Below are 18,116 nucleotides of genomic sequence, written 5' to 3' on the forward strand. Positions count from 1 at the left end.
TCCGCATGAGTGGACTACAGGGTCAAATATGGGGTAGGGGAGAGGAAATAAGCTACTGTGATTTTCAAGTCCATCTTTGACATTGCTGGAAGTTACCGAAAAGATATAAAAGAGAGTGGGGATTCTCCTGCCCTTGCCTACAGCATTCATCCTGATTTTCTTAGCATGAAATCTCAAGCCTTTTGTACTATAACTTTGAGGTCAAAGGCTGCCTTCCTGCCTGTATACCCTAGTATTCACTCCATACTCCATCTAGAGGGAGACACCATTCTCTGAGTATTCTGTTAACTTTCACAAGTACAAAATGCACCTCCAGGGAAACCAGGTTTATGAAGCCTCCAGACTCTGCAGGCAGTGTTGAATTAATCCCTCTTCAGAACCTATGACTCATATATATCACAAAGCACCTATCACAGTCTATTATCTTTAATGGAGAGAGTCAGTACCTTCACTATACAGTTGACCTTTGAACAACACAGACGCTAGGAGTACTGACCCCATGTAGTCAAAAATCTGCATGTAACTTTTGACTGTCCCCCCAAAAAAAACCCTTAATAGCTTACTGTTAACTGGAAGCCTTACCAATGACATAAAGTCAATTAACACATATTTTGTATGTTATATGTTATATACTGTATTTTACAATAAAAAATGTTAAGAAAATCATAAAAATCAGCACGTAAATGGACCCATACAGTTCAAACCCATGGTGTTCAAGGATCAATGTATATAAGGATATAAGCAACATGAAGAGAAGAGTCTTACTGTTTGAATCTCCAACATCCATACAAGTTCCTAGTGTATGGCAAGTGTTTAATAAATGTTCATTGAATTAATGATGATGTAGATTATTTTAATAAAAGTCTTCTATGCTGGTGCCTTGATCAAGTTGGTACTGTTAAGGAGTTCTGGGGCATACTTTGTTCAAAGGCAGTTTCTTCCCTGGTTTGGAAAAAAAAAGCAGCTAGAGTGGGCCAAAGCTGATTAAAGCTTCTGGCTCTGTACTTCCCACTAGAGGAGCCTGAACTACACCAAGTGGAGCCTGTTCAACATTCTTCATTCAATAAACATTTTTTAGCATGTATTCACCTAGCACTGTTTCTTGTTCTCCCAATGCCTCAGGAAAACTCTGATTCACCCAAAAGAGACTTTCCAGGTCAAGGAAAATGCATTTGCAAGGACATCATCCCTTCACAGCATAGGAGGAAACATGCCCCCTGGTGATATGATATAGACTGGCAACTTATGGTGAGGGCAGGCCTCAAGAGCTACCTTCCAGGGCCACTGTCCCAGATGGAACCTTCCCACTCAGGCTCCCACCATGTGGGGATCAGCTGGCACACTTGGCTGTGTGTATGTGTATGTGTGTGTCAGTATGTTTGTGGAGAGGCAGGTTCAATGGACCAGCAGGAAGAACTGATTATTACTGCCTAGAGGCAGGTGATGCTCAGGAGCCCTGGTTTCTTATGGTTAATCCACGTTGGCAAGGAAAAGGGAGGTGAGAAAAAATAGGAGAAAGCTGAGCCCGAAGCATGAAGGCAGAGGAAATAGATGAAGAAAGAGAGTAGAGCCCAGCTGGTTGGCAGCTCCTCAAAGCACCAGATGTGGAAGATTTTCTCATCTGTGGTTTGTTGTGTCCTTGTTGTGGAGTACAGGGTTTACATGGTTCTGCTGGGCTAAAGGCATCAGTCAGTCTTTGGGGAGGCAGCTCTGCACAAAGGGGATGCAGTAGCTGAGGTTGCCAAGGCAATTCACGCAGCCTGGAATTTCCTGGCCCCACAGTATCTAAAGGGAGAATGCAGAGACAGAACAAGTCAGGATTCATGATTATATGACCCCCTGTAGAGAGTGCAGCCCTACACTAGAGCTGGCCTTCACCTGGGGGGGGCGGGGGGCAAATTCAGTCTTGTGTGGTCTTCGCACGCCCTCTGGTGGTGTTAGGCAGTGACCCTAAGGCTTTCTGTTGGGAGCATCACAGACCGGTTATGCCTCTCAACCTTTTTGTCCTCAAAGTCTAGTCTCCACTCTCACAGTCTAGAGGAAATAAAAAATCCCACTGCAGAAATCTCTTGTCTACGTTCCCCCACCATTATTTGAGACATCCAGTAGGTTAAACACTATTTAAGGATGAAAAGGCTGAAAACAAACAGGAAAAAGTTTTTAATGAATTATCTGAAGCAAAGACAGGATGGAATGTCTATCATCGGTAAGCAAATTATTTTTCATCTACTAGTCAATGATAATAACGGCCACTCCTTTATCACCTATCTTCTTTGCCTCGTTTGCTACTGAGTGCCTGGCATACCTAGTCACCTTGGTTAACTGACACAGACAACTACAAAACTCCCAATTCACAAGTGAGTTAACTGAGACTGAAGTGGGTTATGTAATCTGTGTATGATTACACGGCTTATAATCTGACAAACTGACAAGATTCCAATTCAGGTTTATCAATTTGTGTGTTTTCCCACTGAACTTTGCTGTTTGCAGAAGAGACATATAAGATCATGCAGATAGAGCTTTCCACACACGATTAATTGCTATTAATAGATGGCTGGGCAATGTCATTAAAATACTATTTTAGATATGACATTTTTTAAAGATTTTATTTATTTATTTGAGAGAGAGAGAACAGGAGGGAGAGGGAGAGAGAATCCAAAGCAGACTCCAAGCCAACCTCAAGAGCCTGACACCGGGCTGGATCCCACAACTACGAGATCACGACCCAAGCTGAAACCAAGAGTCAGATGCTCAACCGAATGAGCCACCCAGGTGCCCCTAGATGTGATATTTTGATAAGAATTTTGTTGTCACTAATAATTCTTACCTAATTATTTGATAATAATAGCTAACATCTACTGAGTACTTTCTCTATGCCATTGTTCTAAACTTTACATAATTAACTCACATTAACTCTACTACATCACTACTGTTACTCCCATTTTCCACATGAGGAAACTGAGCCAAATAGTTAAATAATTTTCCCAAGATAATAAGTGTATATTTAATTTGTAGAGTGTAATGTTCCTCACTATGGTTCCTCATTGTGACGGAAAAGAGCTTATTTGCAGAGGATTGGGGGGTGGGTGTGCAGGTTTGCAGGAGCTGGGGAAAAGCTAACTTACTGTGCATATGAAAGTAATGAGTGTGGGGGACAGAGAGAAGGAAAGGAGTTAAGAGCAAGAGAAGATCCAGAAACAGAAAAACAGGATCCATCAAGGCTGGGCCCTACATAAGGAAATGGCCAAGTGAGTAAAGGATGGGGTGCCCATGATGGATTTGGTGGGAAAGAGAAATTTAATAAGGGGATTTCTCTCTTCTCTATGAAATCTTTAGTAAATTTTACAAAGATTACTAATACTTTGTATCAGAAAACTGAGTTTTCCCTCTGATAGGGAACTCAAGGACAATGACAGAACATAACCATCAACTGAATTGTAAATTGAAATGCTCAAATGGATTCCCAAAGGCACAAGACTTCAATGTCTTAAATTGGTATGTTCATTCCTTACCAAGGACTTGGAAAGACCAAGAAAGACATAAGGTCAGTTCATAAAGCACTGTCCTTGCTGTTGTGGAGAGAAGAGCGATCAGGCAGGATTAAAAAGAAACATTCCCTGCCTTAGAGGCTTAGTCTTACCAAATCCTAACAGCACTCCCCTTCAAGTGCCAAATTCATTTATTGTAGTTATTAGTGGATTTCTTACAATATAGTCTGTACAAGATCATGTCATCTACAAAGGTTGTTGGTTTTCCTTCTTCCTTTCCAATCTGGATTATTTCATGTTGTGCCCTCCTAATCATCCGGGCTAAAACCTCCACGTTCAATGTCAAATAGCAGTGGTAAGAGCAGACATTCTTGCTTTTTTTCTGACCTGAGGAAGAAAGCACCCATTCTTTGCCTGTTAAGTTTGATAGCTGTGAGGTGTTTTTTGGTTTTTTGTTTTATAGATGACTTTTGTCAAGTTGAACCATGTTTCTTCCTATTCCTGGTTTGTTGAGTGTTTTCATCTTGAAGACGTGTTGAATTCTGTCAAGTGTTTTTCTGCATCAATATGATTATGTGGTTTTTGTTCTTAATTCTACTGATGTAGTATATTATATAATAATTTTTGAATGTTAAATCAATCTTGCATACCTGAGATAAATCTCACTTGATCATGATGTATAACCCTCTCTATATGTTATTGGATTCAATTTGCTAGTATTTTGTTAAGGATTTTTGCATCTACATTCATAGGAGGTACTGATCTGTAATTTTCTTATGTTTTGCCTGGTTTTTGTATCAGGATAATACTAGCCTCATAGAATGAGTTGGTAAGTGTTCCATTCTTTTCTACTTTTTTGGAAAAGTTTGTAAAGAATTGATATTAATTCTTCTTTTGAATCTTTTGTAGAATTCACAACAAAGCCATCTACATCTGGGCTTTGTGTGTATGTGTGTGTGGGTATAACTTCTTGTTATAGGTCTATTCAGATTTATATTCCTTCTTGAATCAATTTTGGTAGTTTGTCCTTCTAGGAATTTATTTAATCTAAATTACATAACTTATTGGCATAGAATTTATAGCATTCCATTATAGTTCATTTTAATTGCTTGAAGTTTGCTAGTAATGTCCCCTCTTTCATTCCTGATTTGTCTATTTCTTTTCTTAGTCAATCTAGCCAAAGGCTTGTCAATTTTGTTGATTTTTTTAAAATATTTACTTAATTGACAGAGAGAGAGAAAGACAGCGTGACAGGGAACACAAGCGGGGGAGGGGGAGAGGGAGAAGCAGGCTTCCAGCCGAGCAGGGAGCCCGATGTGGGGCTCGATCCCAGGACCCCGGGATCACGACCTGAGCTGAAGGCAGTCACTTAACCAACTGAGCCACCCAGGTGCCCCAATTTTGTTGATCTTTAAAAAAAAAAAAAGAACTTTCAGTTTCACTGATTTCTCTATTGTGTTTCTGTTCTCCTTCATTTACTTCTGTTCTAATCTTTACTTTCTTCTGTCTGCTTTAGGTCTTGTTTGCTCTTCTTTTTCAAGTGCATTAAGGTGAAAGGTTAAGTCACTAACTTGAGATCTTTTCTCAATAGAGGTATTTATAGCTACACATTCCCAACTAAGTACTGTTTTGATACATCCCTTAGTTTTGGTATGTTGTATCTTCATTTTGATTCACCTCAAAGTATTTACTATACTTTTGATTTCTTCTCCGATCAGTTGGACGTTCAATTAATTTTATTTTCACATGCTTGTAAATTTCCAAAATTTCCTCTATAGTTGATTTCTTACCGTCCTAGAACATGTTTGAAATTAGTATGGTTGAAATCCTTTTAAATTTATTGAGACTTGTTTTATGGCCTTGCATAAGGTCTACCCTGGAGAATGTTCCATGTGCACTTGAGAAGAATGTGTCTTCTGCTGTTGTTGGGTAAAGTAATCCACAGATGTCAGGTCCAGTTGCTTTACAGTGTTGTTCAAGTCTTCTGTTTACTTAGGTAGATGATCTTTTGCCTACTTGTTCTATTATTAAAAGTGGGGTATTGAAGTCTCCTACTATTATTATAAAATTGCCTTTTTCTAAGTTTTTGCTTTTTGTATTGTTGGGCTGTGTTGTTAGTTATATATATGTTTTATAACAGTTATGTTTTCTTGACTATTGGCCATTTATCATTTTAAAACGTTCCTGTCTCTTGTAATAATTTTTTGCCTCAAAGTACACTTTATCTGATATTAGATAGCCAAAGCAGCTCTCTTTGGTTACCATTTGCATGGTGTCAATTTTTCCATCCTTATACTCTGAACTTAGTGTCTTTGAATCTAAAGTGAACCTCTTATAGACAGCATATAGTTGGATTGTAGTTTTTATCCATTGTCAAACTCTGCTTTTTATTGAGTGAATATAATTCTTTTATATTTAATGTAAACTGGTAAGTAGGACTTCCATCTGCTATTTGTATTTTCTACGTCTTTTGTATTTTTCTCTAGTCCTTAACTGCCTTCTTCTGTATTAAGAGGATATTTCCTAGTGTACCATTTAAGTCCTTTTGTGATTTTTAATACATCTTATCATTATTATTTATTTGGCAAAGAAAGAGAGCGAGCACAGGCAGAGGGACAAACAGGCTCCCCACCAAGTAGGGAGCCCAACGCGGGGCCTGATCCCAGGACAGCGGGGCCCAATTCCAGGTCCGCGGGGCCCGATCCCAGGACCACAGGACCATGATCTGAGCTAAAGGCAGATGCCCAGCGACTGAGCCACCCAGGGGCCCCATGTTTTTAACTACATTTTTTGAGTGATTTTCTTAAAGCTTACTCTAGGGCTCACAATATATATTATTTACCCAAATCTACTTCAGATTTATTCTAACTTAATCTAAGATATACAAACTTTCTTCCTATTTGGCTTGATCCTTCCCCACTTTTTTGTACTATTATTGTTATACATATTACATCTATGCATGTCACAAGCCCAACATTTTATGATTATTGATTTATGCTCTTCTGTGTTTTAAAGAAGTTTTTTTTTTTAATATTCATTTATTTGAGAGAGAGACTGAGAGAGAGAACACGTGCATGTGCATGTGCACAAGTTCGGGGGTGGTGGCAGAGGGAGAGAGAGAATCTTCAGCAAACTCCTGGCTGAGCGCAGAGCCCGACACGGGGCTCAATCTCACAACCATGCGACCATGACCTGAACCGAAATCAAGAGTTGGACCCTTAACCAAATGAGCCACCCAAGGACCTCTAAAGAAGTTTTTAAATTATTTATAAACTTTTAAATATTAACCTTCTTATTTATCATGTTTGGTTCTCTTCTTTGCTTCCTGTGGCAATTACCATCTGGTGTTATTTCCTTGCTCCAATAAAGGTGCATTCCCAACCCCTTCTTTTGCTCTATTATTGTCTAATATATTTCCATATGTAGACCTCAAAATACATTTTATAGAAGTGTTTTATTTGTTCTTAAATGAATTAAGAAAGGGGGAAAATGTAATTGTAATTTTTAAAAAATAATTACCTTAATGCCTTTATTGGTGCTCCTTGTCTTTTCTTGTGGATTTAAATTACCATCTGGTATCATTTTCCTCTCGTGCTCTTTCCTCAGTCATGTCCACTCTACTGATGACCCCATCAAAGGCATTTGTTACACTTTTTCTGATTTCTGTAATTTCCTTTTGATTCTTAAAATTTCCATCTCTCTGCTTATATTACCCATCTGTTCTTTCATGTTGTATACTTTTTCCAACAGAGCTCTAAACATATTAATTATAGTTATTTTAAACTCTCAGTCTGATATCAAAGTCCAACTTCCTTGCCATATATGAATCTGATTTTGATGCTTAGTCTTTTCAAGCTGTGCTTGTTGTATTTTAGTATGCCTTGTAATTTCTTTGTTCGAAGTTGGACATAATACCCAGTTGAATTGGGTAAAAGGAACTCCCCACACTAAACAGCCTTTAGTGGTAGTAATGTGAAGGGAGAGGGAACATTCTATAGTTTTATGATTAGGTCTCAGTCTTTTAGTGATCATGGTCCCACATGACTTTCACTACTACCTCTCAAGTCTTCCTCCCCACACCCCACCTCATTTACGTGAAACAGGAGGCTAGAAGGGACTGAAGCTGGGTAGTTCACTTCCCGAGAGCTGGTTAAGCTCTGGTAAAATCCAGTGTGATTAGTCTCTAGCAAAGTTTCCTTTGAGGCCAGGCTTTTTGTTAAGGAGAACAAAATTTAGAGGATATATTTCAGAATGGTTAAATTCTCCTCCCTCCTGCTGAAACCACAAGATTTTTCTCTAATATTCAGAGTGAGAAACTGGTGGGGCTGCAGGAACTAAAACGCACAAAAATGTGCCCCTGGCCTGGTCTCCAGGAGTTTTTAACTCAAGCTAGTCCATGCTCAGTCTCCAGTAATTAGTCAATTACCCTTCAAGCATTCCTACCTGATGCTGGCTCCAGCAGTGGCTTTGGGGTAGTTTCTCCTTCAGGTAACCTGTGATCCTCTGTATTTGTCTATCTCAGGTTTTCAGGTGGTGCTTTTTTGTCCTATGTCTTCAATTCTCTCATGGATCAAAGAATAGTTGTTGATTTTCAGGTTTTCAGCTTTTTCTTTTTGTTAGGATGGGAGGTGTGACTTCCAAGGTTCCTACATGTTGGACCAGAAACTGAAGGCCCCTATGCTGTTTTTAAAGAAACTACCAATTTTCTAGACCAGTTGTACCATTTTACATTACACCAGCAAATGTGTGAGAGATCTAGTGTCTCCACATCCTTACCAACATTTGGAATTGTCACTTATTTCAGCTGTTCTAATAAGTGTGTAGTGATTTCTCAGTGTAGTCCAAATTTGTATTTCCCTGATGGCTAGTGATGTCAACCATTCTCTTCATGTGCTTATTTGCCATATTCATATACCCTCTTCAGTGAAATGTCACTTTGTGTCTTTTGACCATTTTCTAATTGGACTGTTTGCTTTTTTATTATTGAGTTTTCAGAATTCTTTATATATTCTAGATATGTATCTTTTAGCAGAAATGTGGTTTGCAAATATTTTCTCTCAGTCTGGATTGTATTTTCATTTTTTAATGGGGTCTTTGGAAAACAAAAGTTTTTAATTTTGATGAGATCCAATTTACCAAGTTTTTCTTTTATGAATGTTTTTGTTAAGAACTATTTTTTAAGAACTATACACTAAGTCCTGAAGACTTTCTGCCTTCTTTTCCCAAAAGTTTTAAGTTTTACATTTAAATTAGATCCATTTTGAGTTACTTTTTGCACATGGAGCGATGTTTAAGTGGAGGTCTATTATTTTTCTTGGCCCATGAAATCCAATTGTTCTCTCAGATCTCTATTTCTATTACGATTTATCATCACTAGATAATCAGCATGGTTTCCTTTTTGCTAAAACTAACCCACTGAAAATAGTGATCTTGATTGGGCAAGAGGCGGGTAGATTTATAATTTTTTGGCAACATAAGGGGGAGGGAGTATTTCAATTGAGACTTTAGGCATCTGGAACTCAATGTGAAAATACCAAAGAGTGGGGCAACAGAGCTGGCTAAGACAGGGGTAAAAAGGAGAAAATAAATTTAAAAAAACTAACTTCCCTCAATTCTATCCTTTTGCCTAGCATTTAGATCATAGCAAACCCCAAGTTAAAAAAATAAGAACAAAACTACAGTCAAGTTGCATGCAAATAATGCTAAGGCATAAAGCATACCTTAAAAATCAGTATTTCCAAATTGCAGTCATCTATGGAATACTTGAACACATTTGCTGTATCTGTATGTAATATGTACTATTTCACGATTTTTGCCTTAACCAAGAACAATATAATTTTCTTAACATGTTTTAATTGTATCAATACAATCATCAGGTGACACTTTGGAGACTGATTAGTATATCATGTGAGGTGTTATAAGTAAAACCAAAACTCTCATCAGCCTGTGATTGATATTATTTTCCTACATAGGTGTGACATAAAATCACTGCCTGATGTTACTGTGACTTTTTACCAAGATTATCTGTCATCACATTACTCACATCCAAGCTTTTGCAGGTCTGAAATTTTCTTCCCACTGGATATGTAGTGGGAATTCCAGTTGATAACATTTTTGTTTAAAAAAAAAAAGGAAAGAAAAGAATCAACTGAGTCAAGCTGTCTTAGTCTTAAGAATTTCTGGATTTCGTCCTTGGAGGAGGTCAGGATCTTCCCAAGGTCTGGGTCCTCGAATATTCTTCCAGTCATCAAAAGCGGAGTCCTTTATTTTCTATAGAGCCACAAAAATTAAAGTATATATATTAGGGTAAAAGTCCTGTGGCTTTGATTAGGACACTACTAAATGAATGAATAAATGAGTGGAAAAAATCCAATAGGCCCTCAATTATAATTTTAACAAATAAATCAACTGCATGTCACACATAATAATTGAAGTAATGGCATATTTCCTAGGATTTGGAATTTTTCTTGCTTGCTATGGAGGTTATTTAGACTATCTTTCTCCCTCCCCCCATCAGAATAAAATTATCAAATTAGAGAAAGAGTCTGCATACTTTATTTTTGAAAGCACAAAGAAAGGCAAGAAGCCGGGAAAACAAAAGTCCAACTCTGAAGGCTGATTCAGCTAATAATGACTAGCATGGGTTAGCATGGTGACAGTAGCAAATGAGAGGAAAAGACCAAAGGTAGAGACCCTAAAGTCTGCTAGAAGGAAGAAAAGAGACTAAGATGATTTGTCCTGCACCTGAGAAATGAGTCTGAGCCTATGAATGAAGACATTCCCCACAGCTGCCAAGAGCAAATAAATACCTTTCAGTCAATAAAACCTAGTTTCAACTACAGTTTGGATCATGGTACCTTCACAGTTAGTGTGAAATACCTCTCAGCAGGGAAACGAAGGTAGGATAAAGGGAAAAATATAAATGGTTCTTCACCCTTCAACACCACTCTGACAGTAACTTTTCTACATCTGCTTTGATTGTTCTGGAATTATTGAGTAAATAAGATAGAAAAAGAGGCTCAGAGAACACAGAATAGCTTACATCCAGAGATAGGGAAAATGATATAAACTTACAATGACACTTGGGTAATAAGCATTTCTCTTTTGCTAACAAGCTGTATAACCTTGGGCAAGCGATTTAAGCCATCTGGTCACTAATTCCCTCATAAATAATAATAAAAAGGCGAACCAAATGGTCTACATGGTTTCTTCAGTTCTCAAATTCTATAGTTTCCAAAATAACTAAAAGAAAATTTACTCCCAGACAAACCCTCCACAGCCATCACTACTGACATAGTGCTTATAGATAGAGAAGTAGCAAGTCATAGGTTTTGACAAAATAATGGGGACGTAGTGAACTGAAACCATTCTCTAAATGTCACTTACAGTTTTGCCAGGAGTCTATATTAAATATATGTAAATGAACAAAGTTCTACTAATTTAATGTGCAAAGGAGTAAATTATTTTCAAGTATAGTTATGAAATTATCCAAAGTTATAAAAAGGTTTGAAGAAAGAATGACTTTTCCCAGATAACATAAGACATATATGCTCAAGAGAACTTAAGAATAATTCTTAGATGAGGGGCGCCTGGGTGGCTCAGTCGTTAAGTGTCTGCCTTTGGCTCAGGTCATGATCCCAGGGTCCTGAGATCGAGCCCCCAGTCGGGCTCCCTGCTCAGCGGGAAGTCTGCTTCTCCCTCACCCACTCCCCCTGCTTGTGTTCCCTCTCTCACTGTCTCTCCCTCTGTCAAATAAATTAAAATCTTTTAAAAATTTTTTTAAAAATTAAAAAAAAACATAATTCTTAGACGGGATGCAAGGATGGCAGAACTTCACATAAACGTGTTCCAGTTTTCAAAGATCTTTAGTAAATAAAAGAGTCTCTGTGGAATTTTGCAAAACATGTACAGTCACTGAAGACTATGCTGTACATGTGTTGGGCAAGACCACCTAAGGCTTACCACTTAACAACCAACTGCTACAGAATTGAGTATGAAACAGAATCAAGAAGTGCTGAAGAAGAGCAGTGTCAATACTGGATTTTCAACCCTGCTACAGTAAAGACCTCTCTTTAATACCTAGCTTCTACCTTGACATACACCTGAGACACCACAAAGGCTACTCTTTAGGAATAAGGATTATGCCAAGAGTTAAGATCGACTTTGGACTCATTCCAACAAAGCTTAAAGCCAAGCTCTGACAATAGAGAGACAATTTGGAGAATGAGTCCCATAAAGTTACAGCAGTTTAGGAAACACCAAAGCCTTTCCACAGATCCTCTCTTAAAAAGACAAAACCAAGCTCAAAATGATCAGCCAATAATTTAACTGCCTGCTAAAAATGAGAATCAACTCTTCACAAGTCTCTTCAATGTATTATTTACAATGTTCACCTTTCAAGCAAAAATGACCAACCATACAAAGAAACAGGAAAATATGATCCACAGCCAAAAAAATCAACAAAATACAAGAAATGGAGAACATCCCCCCTAACTACCTGCTATAATACCATGTGCTATTAAACACTTTAATTTTTGCTAATCAGAAGGGTGGACAATGACACGTCGTTATACTTTTAACTAACATTCCTGTAAGTTTGGTATCTTGTCATATGTTTAAGAGTATTTATTCTCCACATCACTTGCCATCAGGGAAATGCAAATCAAAACCACAATGAGATACCGCCTTACACCAGTCAGAGCGGCTAAAGTTAACAAGTCAGGAAACAAGAGATGTTGGCAAGAATGTGGAGAAAGGGGAACTCTCTTACACTATCAGTGGGAATGCAAACTGGTGCAGCCACTCTGGAAAACAGTATGGAGGTTCCTCAAGAAGTTAAAAATAGAGCTACCCTACAACCCAGCAATTGCACTACTAGGTATTTACCCCAAAGATACAGATGTAGTGAAAAGAAGGGGCACCTGCACCCCAATGTTCATAGCAGCAATGTCCACTATTAATAGCCAAACTGTAGAAGAAGCCAAGATGTCCTTCAACAGATGAATGGATAAAGATGCGGTTCATATTTACAATGGAATATTACTCAGCCATCAGAAAGGATATATACCTACCATTTACATCAACATGGATGGAACTGGAGGGTATTATGCTAAGTGAAATAAATCAATCAGAGAAAGGCAATTATCATATGGTTTCACTCATATGTGGAATATAAGAAATAGCACAGAGGATCATAGGGGAAGGGAGGGAAAACTGAATGGGAAGAAATCAGAGAGGGAGACAAACCATGAGAGACTCTTGACTCTGGGAAACAAACTGAGGGTTGTGGAAAGGGAGGTGGGTGGGGGGATGGGGTAACTCAGTGATGGGCATTAAGAAGGGCACGTGATGTGATGAGCACTGGGTGTTATACGCAACTAATAAATCACTGAACACTACATCAAGTTATGATGTACTACATGTTGGCTAATTGAATTTAAATAAAAAAAATTATTAAAGACACACACACAAAAAAGAATGATATTTATTTCCTTTTTGCTGAAGTCTTTACATTCTTTGCCCATGTTCCCACTGACCAACTAAAATATTAAACTTTTCCATGTTGATCTGTAGATGCTGCTCATATTTAAATAAACTAATTCATCATGAAAAGATAAACAGTATTTTTACAATTCCTCATTTAACTAGTGACTTTATATACATTATTTTGTTTTAGGCCGAAATTTTGAATTTTTATAAACTCATCAGTCTTTACTTTTAAAGCTTTTGAATTTTGTATCACATTTAAATCACCTTTTCTGACTCAAGACCACAAAAAAGAATCTCCATTTTTTTCTCCTAGTATTTTTAGCATTGTTTTTTTTATTTTTAAATTCTTGTTCCACCTAGAATTTATTCATTTTAATATGTGAAATAGACATCCATCTTTATTTTCTTTTCCCAAATGACTACATAGTTAGTTGTCCCAATACCATATTGTTTGGGGTAATTTTTTTCTGCACTGGTAGTAATTCAAATTCACCTTAAGACAGACAGAATCAGTCACTGACTAGTAAGACTGTTACAAAAGAGATATTAACATACAACATACATTAACATATGTACCTCATACTCTGATTCCAATGATACTTTACTCATTTTCAGTTTTTTTTCTAATTCGGGATCAATCTGTAGAAAAGAAAGAGGAGCCATAAGTTATTTAAGTCTGTTATATGCAACTTGAATTTAAAAAGTCACATAAGGGATGGCTGGGATGGTAAGGCAGATAACAAACACATGACAAAATCTCGATCAGTCCAACCGTAGAGTGATAACTAAGGTACTGCTACCACTACTACTACAACTGTCAGCAGCTAATATTTACTGAGCACTTTTTATGTGCCAGGCATTTTGACATATACTCACAAAAACATATAATTATGATGATGATGATCACAAGTAAAGATAATGGGACACAAGGAGTTTGAATTACTTATTGAAGAGGAAGAAACTGGCTTTGAACCTTGGCCTTGTGCTTCCACAGTCCATGCTGTTAACCACCACCCTAAATGATGTTATTACATAAAAATACTAATAAATGTATGCTGCTCTTGAAAACAAAAAAGAACACCTTCAATACACCTGAAATAAAGTGTCTAAGAAAATATTAGACAGGATTCCACAGTGTTAAACAGGAGCTGATGTCATGTTATCTGTGTGTGGCAAAGTGTTAAGGAAAGAACAATGTGATTGCAGAAGTCAATAAACAAACAACAACAACAAAACCCAAATTAACATAAATGGAAGAGCAGAATAGTGACTGAATTTAAGACTAAATTAACACACTAGAAATACAACCTGAAGATTCCATTAGAATGCTGCACAAGAGTTGGGATGAACAAAAGAAAAGCTGTATTATAAAAGCTAGATCCAAAAGTTCCAACACATGTCTATTAGGGGTTTCAGAATTAGAGAACAAAGAGAATGGAAGAAGGGATATAATTAAATAATTGACCAGTAATTAATTGAATATTTAGAGAAACATGAGTCCCAAGATTGAAAAAACACAATAAAAAATAACCACAACAAAACAAAAACTGCCCATTCTTAATCAAGTAATAGTAAAGCTTTAGAATACTAAGGATAAAAAAGAAAATCTCAAAACCAAAAAGAGTTGAAAAGACTGTTTACTTACAAAGGAATATGGATTAGAAAAAAGACGGCTCAAAAAAAAAAAAAAGAAAAAAGACTGCTCATTAGCAACCTTGTACGGTAAAAGAAGATAGAATTATTTCAGTATTGCTATTGATGGAAGATTATTTTCAACCTCAGTTTTATTTTTACTGTTTTATCTTTTCTTCTTTCTTGACTTTTACTTGATTTTTTTCTCAATCAGTTTCGAGTGGTAGAAATACATACAAATGTATCAATAATTACAGTAAATATTAAACTCATCTATTAACTAGTAGAGATTTTCTCAACTTTAAAAAATCCTGCTATACACTACTTACAAGAAATGCACATAAAAAAGAATGAAAGCAAAAGGTTGACAGTAGAGGGCTATAAAAATGATACACCAACAAAAAAGCTATGGGGATAGGGAGATCACTAAATAGCAGTATTTATAATGGATAAAACAGAGTTCAAGGCAAACTATCAAAAAGGCAGATTTTATATTGATAAATGGAACAATTTTTCAAAAATATGTAAGAATTATAAAATATCATGTGACTACATTGCTTTAAAATGTATGCATCAAGGGATGCCTGGGTGGCTCAGTCGTTAAGTGTCTGCCTTTGGCTCAGGTCATGATCCCAGGGTCCTGGGATCGAGCCCCGCATTGAGCCCCGCATTGGGCTCCCTGCTCGGCGGGAACCCTGCTTCTCCCTTCCCACTCCCCCTGCTTGTGTTCCCTCTCTCGCTGTGTCTCTCTCTGTCAAATAAATACATATTTAAAAAATAAAAATAAAATAAGTAAAATAAAATGTATGCATCAAAATGGATAAACACTTTTTTTTTAAAGAGAAAGGTTTTTTTTTTTAAAGAATTTTTTATTTATTCATTTGAGACAGAGAGAGACACAGAGAGAGAGAGAGTAGGAAAAGTGGGGAGAGGCAGAGGAAGAGGGAGAAGCAAACTCCCTGCTCAGCAGGGAGCCAGGCATGGGGCTCGATCCCAGGACATGGAGATCATGACCTGAGCCAAAGGCAGATGCTTAACCATCTGAGCCACCCAGACGCCCCTAAACACAAACATTCTAGAAGAGCTTAACATACCTTTTACAGAATCTAATAGATCAAGCAGATTATAAATTAATGTGATTATTGAAAATAGGAGTAAAATAATAAGATTTTTCTAATAGGCATATATAGAATTTTGAGCCCCCAAAATTTAGATTGCCATTTCCCCTCAAATACACACAATATGTTTATAAGAACTAAACTTATTCTAGGGCAGAAGGGAAAACTAGGCAAATTCACATGTAAAAAATATTGTCATACATGCCACACAGACTATATTAGATAACATTTAAAATCACTTGATCTTAGCCAAAAGGCTGAGAAGTGGTAACATTTAAAATCAATAGCAAAAAGATAACTGCAGGAAGAATCCAAATATATGGAAGCTAAAGAAGTTTTAAATTATATTAACATGTTAAAGAGGTTATAAAAAATGAAAATTACAAAGCATTTAGAAGTGAAGAGTGACCTTGTTGAACTACCTTATTCATTCTAATAGTTTTAATCTTCTTCAGCAGACAAATTTCTTGGTAGGCAACATTTCATCTGCACATAATCACATTTTCCATTCTTTCTTTCTAAACTTCACACCATTTATTTCTTTTTTCTGTTTGACTATATATGGTATAGGGCTATGACCTGCAAAACAGTACTAAAAAGTAGCTACAATTATGAATATTCTTTTCTTATTCTTGGCTTTAATGGGAATGCTTCTAATGTTCCTCTATTAAGAATATTTACTATGGGCGCCTGGGTGGCTCAGTTGGTTAAGCGACTGCCTTCAGCTCAGGTCATGATCCTGGAGTCCCTGGATCGAGTCCCGCATCGGGCTCCCTGCTCGACAGGGAGTCTGCTTCTCCCTTGACCCTCCCCCCTCTCATGTGCTCTCTCTCTCTCTCTCGTTCTCTCTCTCTCTCTCAAATAAATAAAGTCTTTAAAAAAAAAGAATATTTACTATGACTACGGTTAACAGAATTCAACAAAGTGGCTAGATTAACAGATAAATATCAATCAAAGTGCATGGATCTACATACAAAATCAATAGGGTTTCTTTACTCAAGTGAAAACCAATTAGGAAATGTCAGAAAAAGAAGAATCCATAACCAGAATAGTCTTATCTATTTAAAAAATTAAATCTATAGCTAAATACATTTTAAAAAAGACTGAAGCCCAGAAGGTGTCACTGGCAAATTGTATAAAATATTTAAGAAAGTAACACCAATTCCACACAATCTGTTCCAGAAAATAAAAAAGGAGGGAAACCAACTTATGTTATGAAGCCAGCATTACCCTAATACCAAAACCAGGATGTTGGGGAGGAATTTTCCCTTCTTCCCTTCTAGGTTCATTGGCCGGCCTAATAACTGACGTAAAACACATGAACAGGAGAAAAAAAAATTATGTATGTATGGGAGGCCCACAAAGATATGAGACTCACAGGTAGCCAGGCAATTGAGTTAGGCAATTAAATATCATTCTGAGCTAAGGAAAATGAGGTAGGGAACTAAGGTTTAAAAGGGGAGGAAGAAAATCACAGGAAGATGAAAAGAGCAAATGTTTGGTAAACAAATGTCTACTATGCCATGCAGGTAAGTCTTTCTGGTATAAAAAGTTATATATCTGGTAAAAGATCTCTTCCTGGTACAGGCCCTCCATCTAAGTTGTTTTAGGCAGTTAAAGGAGATAAAAAGCTTTTCCATAGTCTGCTGGGTCTTCAGCTCAAAATAATCCACATGTCAAAATGGTTCATTTTGGGAAAGCATATCCTGCTCCCCCTCAAGACCAAACAGTAGGAGGAAAAAAACAAAAACTAAAACCTGCAACAATCTCTACAGTAACCCCTCGTGGAAAAGTAAAAATACAGCTTTCAAACCAACAGAACAACAAATTAATAAAACATTATTAATCCAAAAGAGGACAAACAAAAGTCAAAAAGAAATAATTGTAACAAATAGTGCATAAAAAGAAAGCATATTTAAACCCAAATATATAAAAATTTACATTAAGTATAAATGGATTTAATGATCCAATTAAAAAGACTATTAAAAACATATATTGTTTATAAGAGATATATATTTAAAACTTATGTTTATAGAAAAGTTAAGATTAAAAAGGAAGCTAAAGAAGTTATATTGACATGCAACAAAACAGCCTTTAAGGAAAAAAGCATTATTAGCAAGCAAAGTGTTAAGAAAAAGACAAAAGGCCCAAAATGGAGTGACTTCTGCTAAGCATGTCACCAAACTGAAACTTAATATCTAACCTAAGTTCCACCCTCCCCCAGGAATGTAATCTTAACCAGTCAGTCTGGAATTTCCTGGTCAGAGTAGTGAGGTAAACTACCTGATTGTCCTTGTCTGTCCCCCCAAGAAAGATGAAATAATGTGCTCTTTCCTTGTCCCTGCTCAGAGCTCCTTTCCATTTGCCTGATGCATGAATCACTGAATAA

General features: G+C 36.9%; 1 protein-coding gene and 1 pseudogene across 1 annotated transcript in view; both read right to left on the bottom strand.

The window, feature by feature from the left end:
• Positions 1 to 9,324: 9,324 nt before the first annotated feature.
• Positions 9,325 to 18,116, bottom strand: part of COX16 (cytochrome c oxidase assembly factor COX16) — a 33,262-nt gene continuing 24,470 nt past the window's right edge. The window contains exons 4-5 of the mRNA XM_025869785.2: positions 13,554 to 13,616; positions 9,325 to 9,758 (exon numbers count right to left, since the gene is read on the bottom strand). Coding sequence (XP_025725570.1) covers positions 9,642 to 9,758; positions 13,554 to 13,616 — 180 coding nt within the window. The 3' untranslated portion in view covers positions 9,325 to 9,641. The remainder of the gene's footprint in view (positions 9,759 to 13,553; positions 13,617 to 18,116) is intronic.
• LOC112822887 (U2 spliceosomal RNA) lies at positions 15,860 to 15,996 on the bottom strand (annotated as a pseudogene).

The sequence above is a fragment of the Callorhinus ursinus genome, unplaced genomic scaffold, assembly GCF_003265705.2.
Source record: "Callorhinus ursinus isolate GAN/ISIS: 27379988/994484 unplaced genomic scaffold, GSC_fseal_2.0 scaffold8, whole genome shotgun sequence".
In the NCBI taxonomy this organism is placed as follows: domain Eukaryota; kingdom Metazoa; phylum Chordata; class Mammalia; order Carnivora; family Otariidae; genus Callorhinus; species Callorhinus ursinus.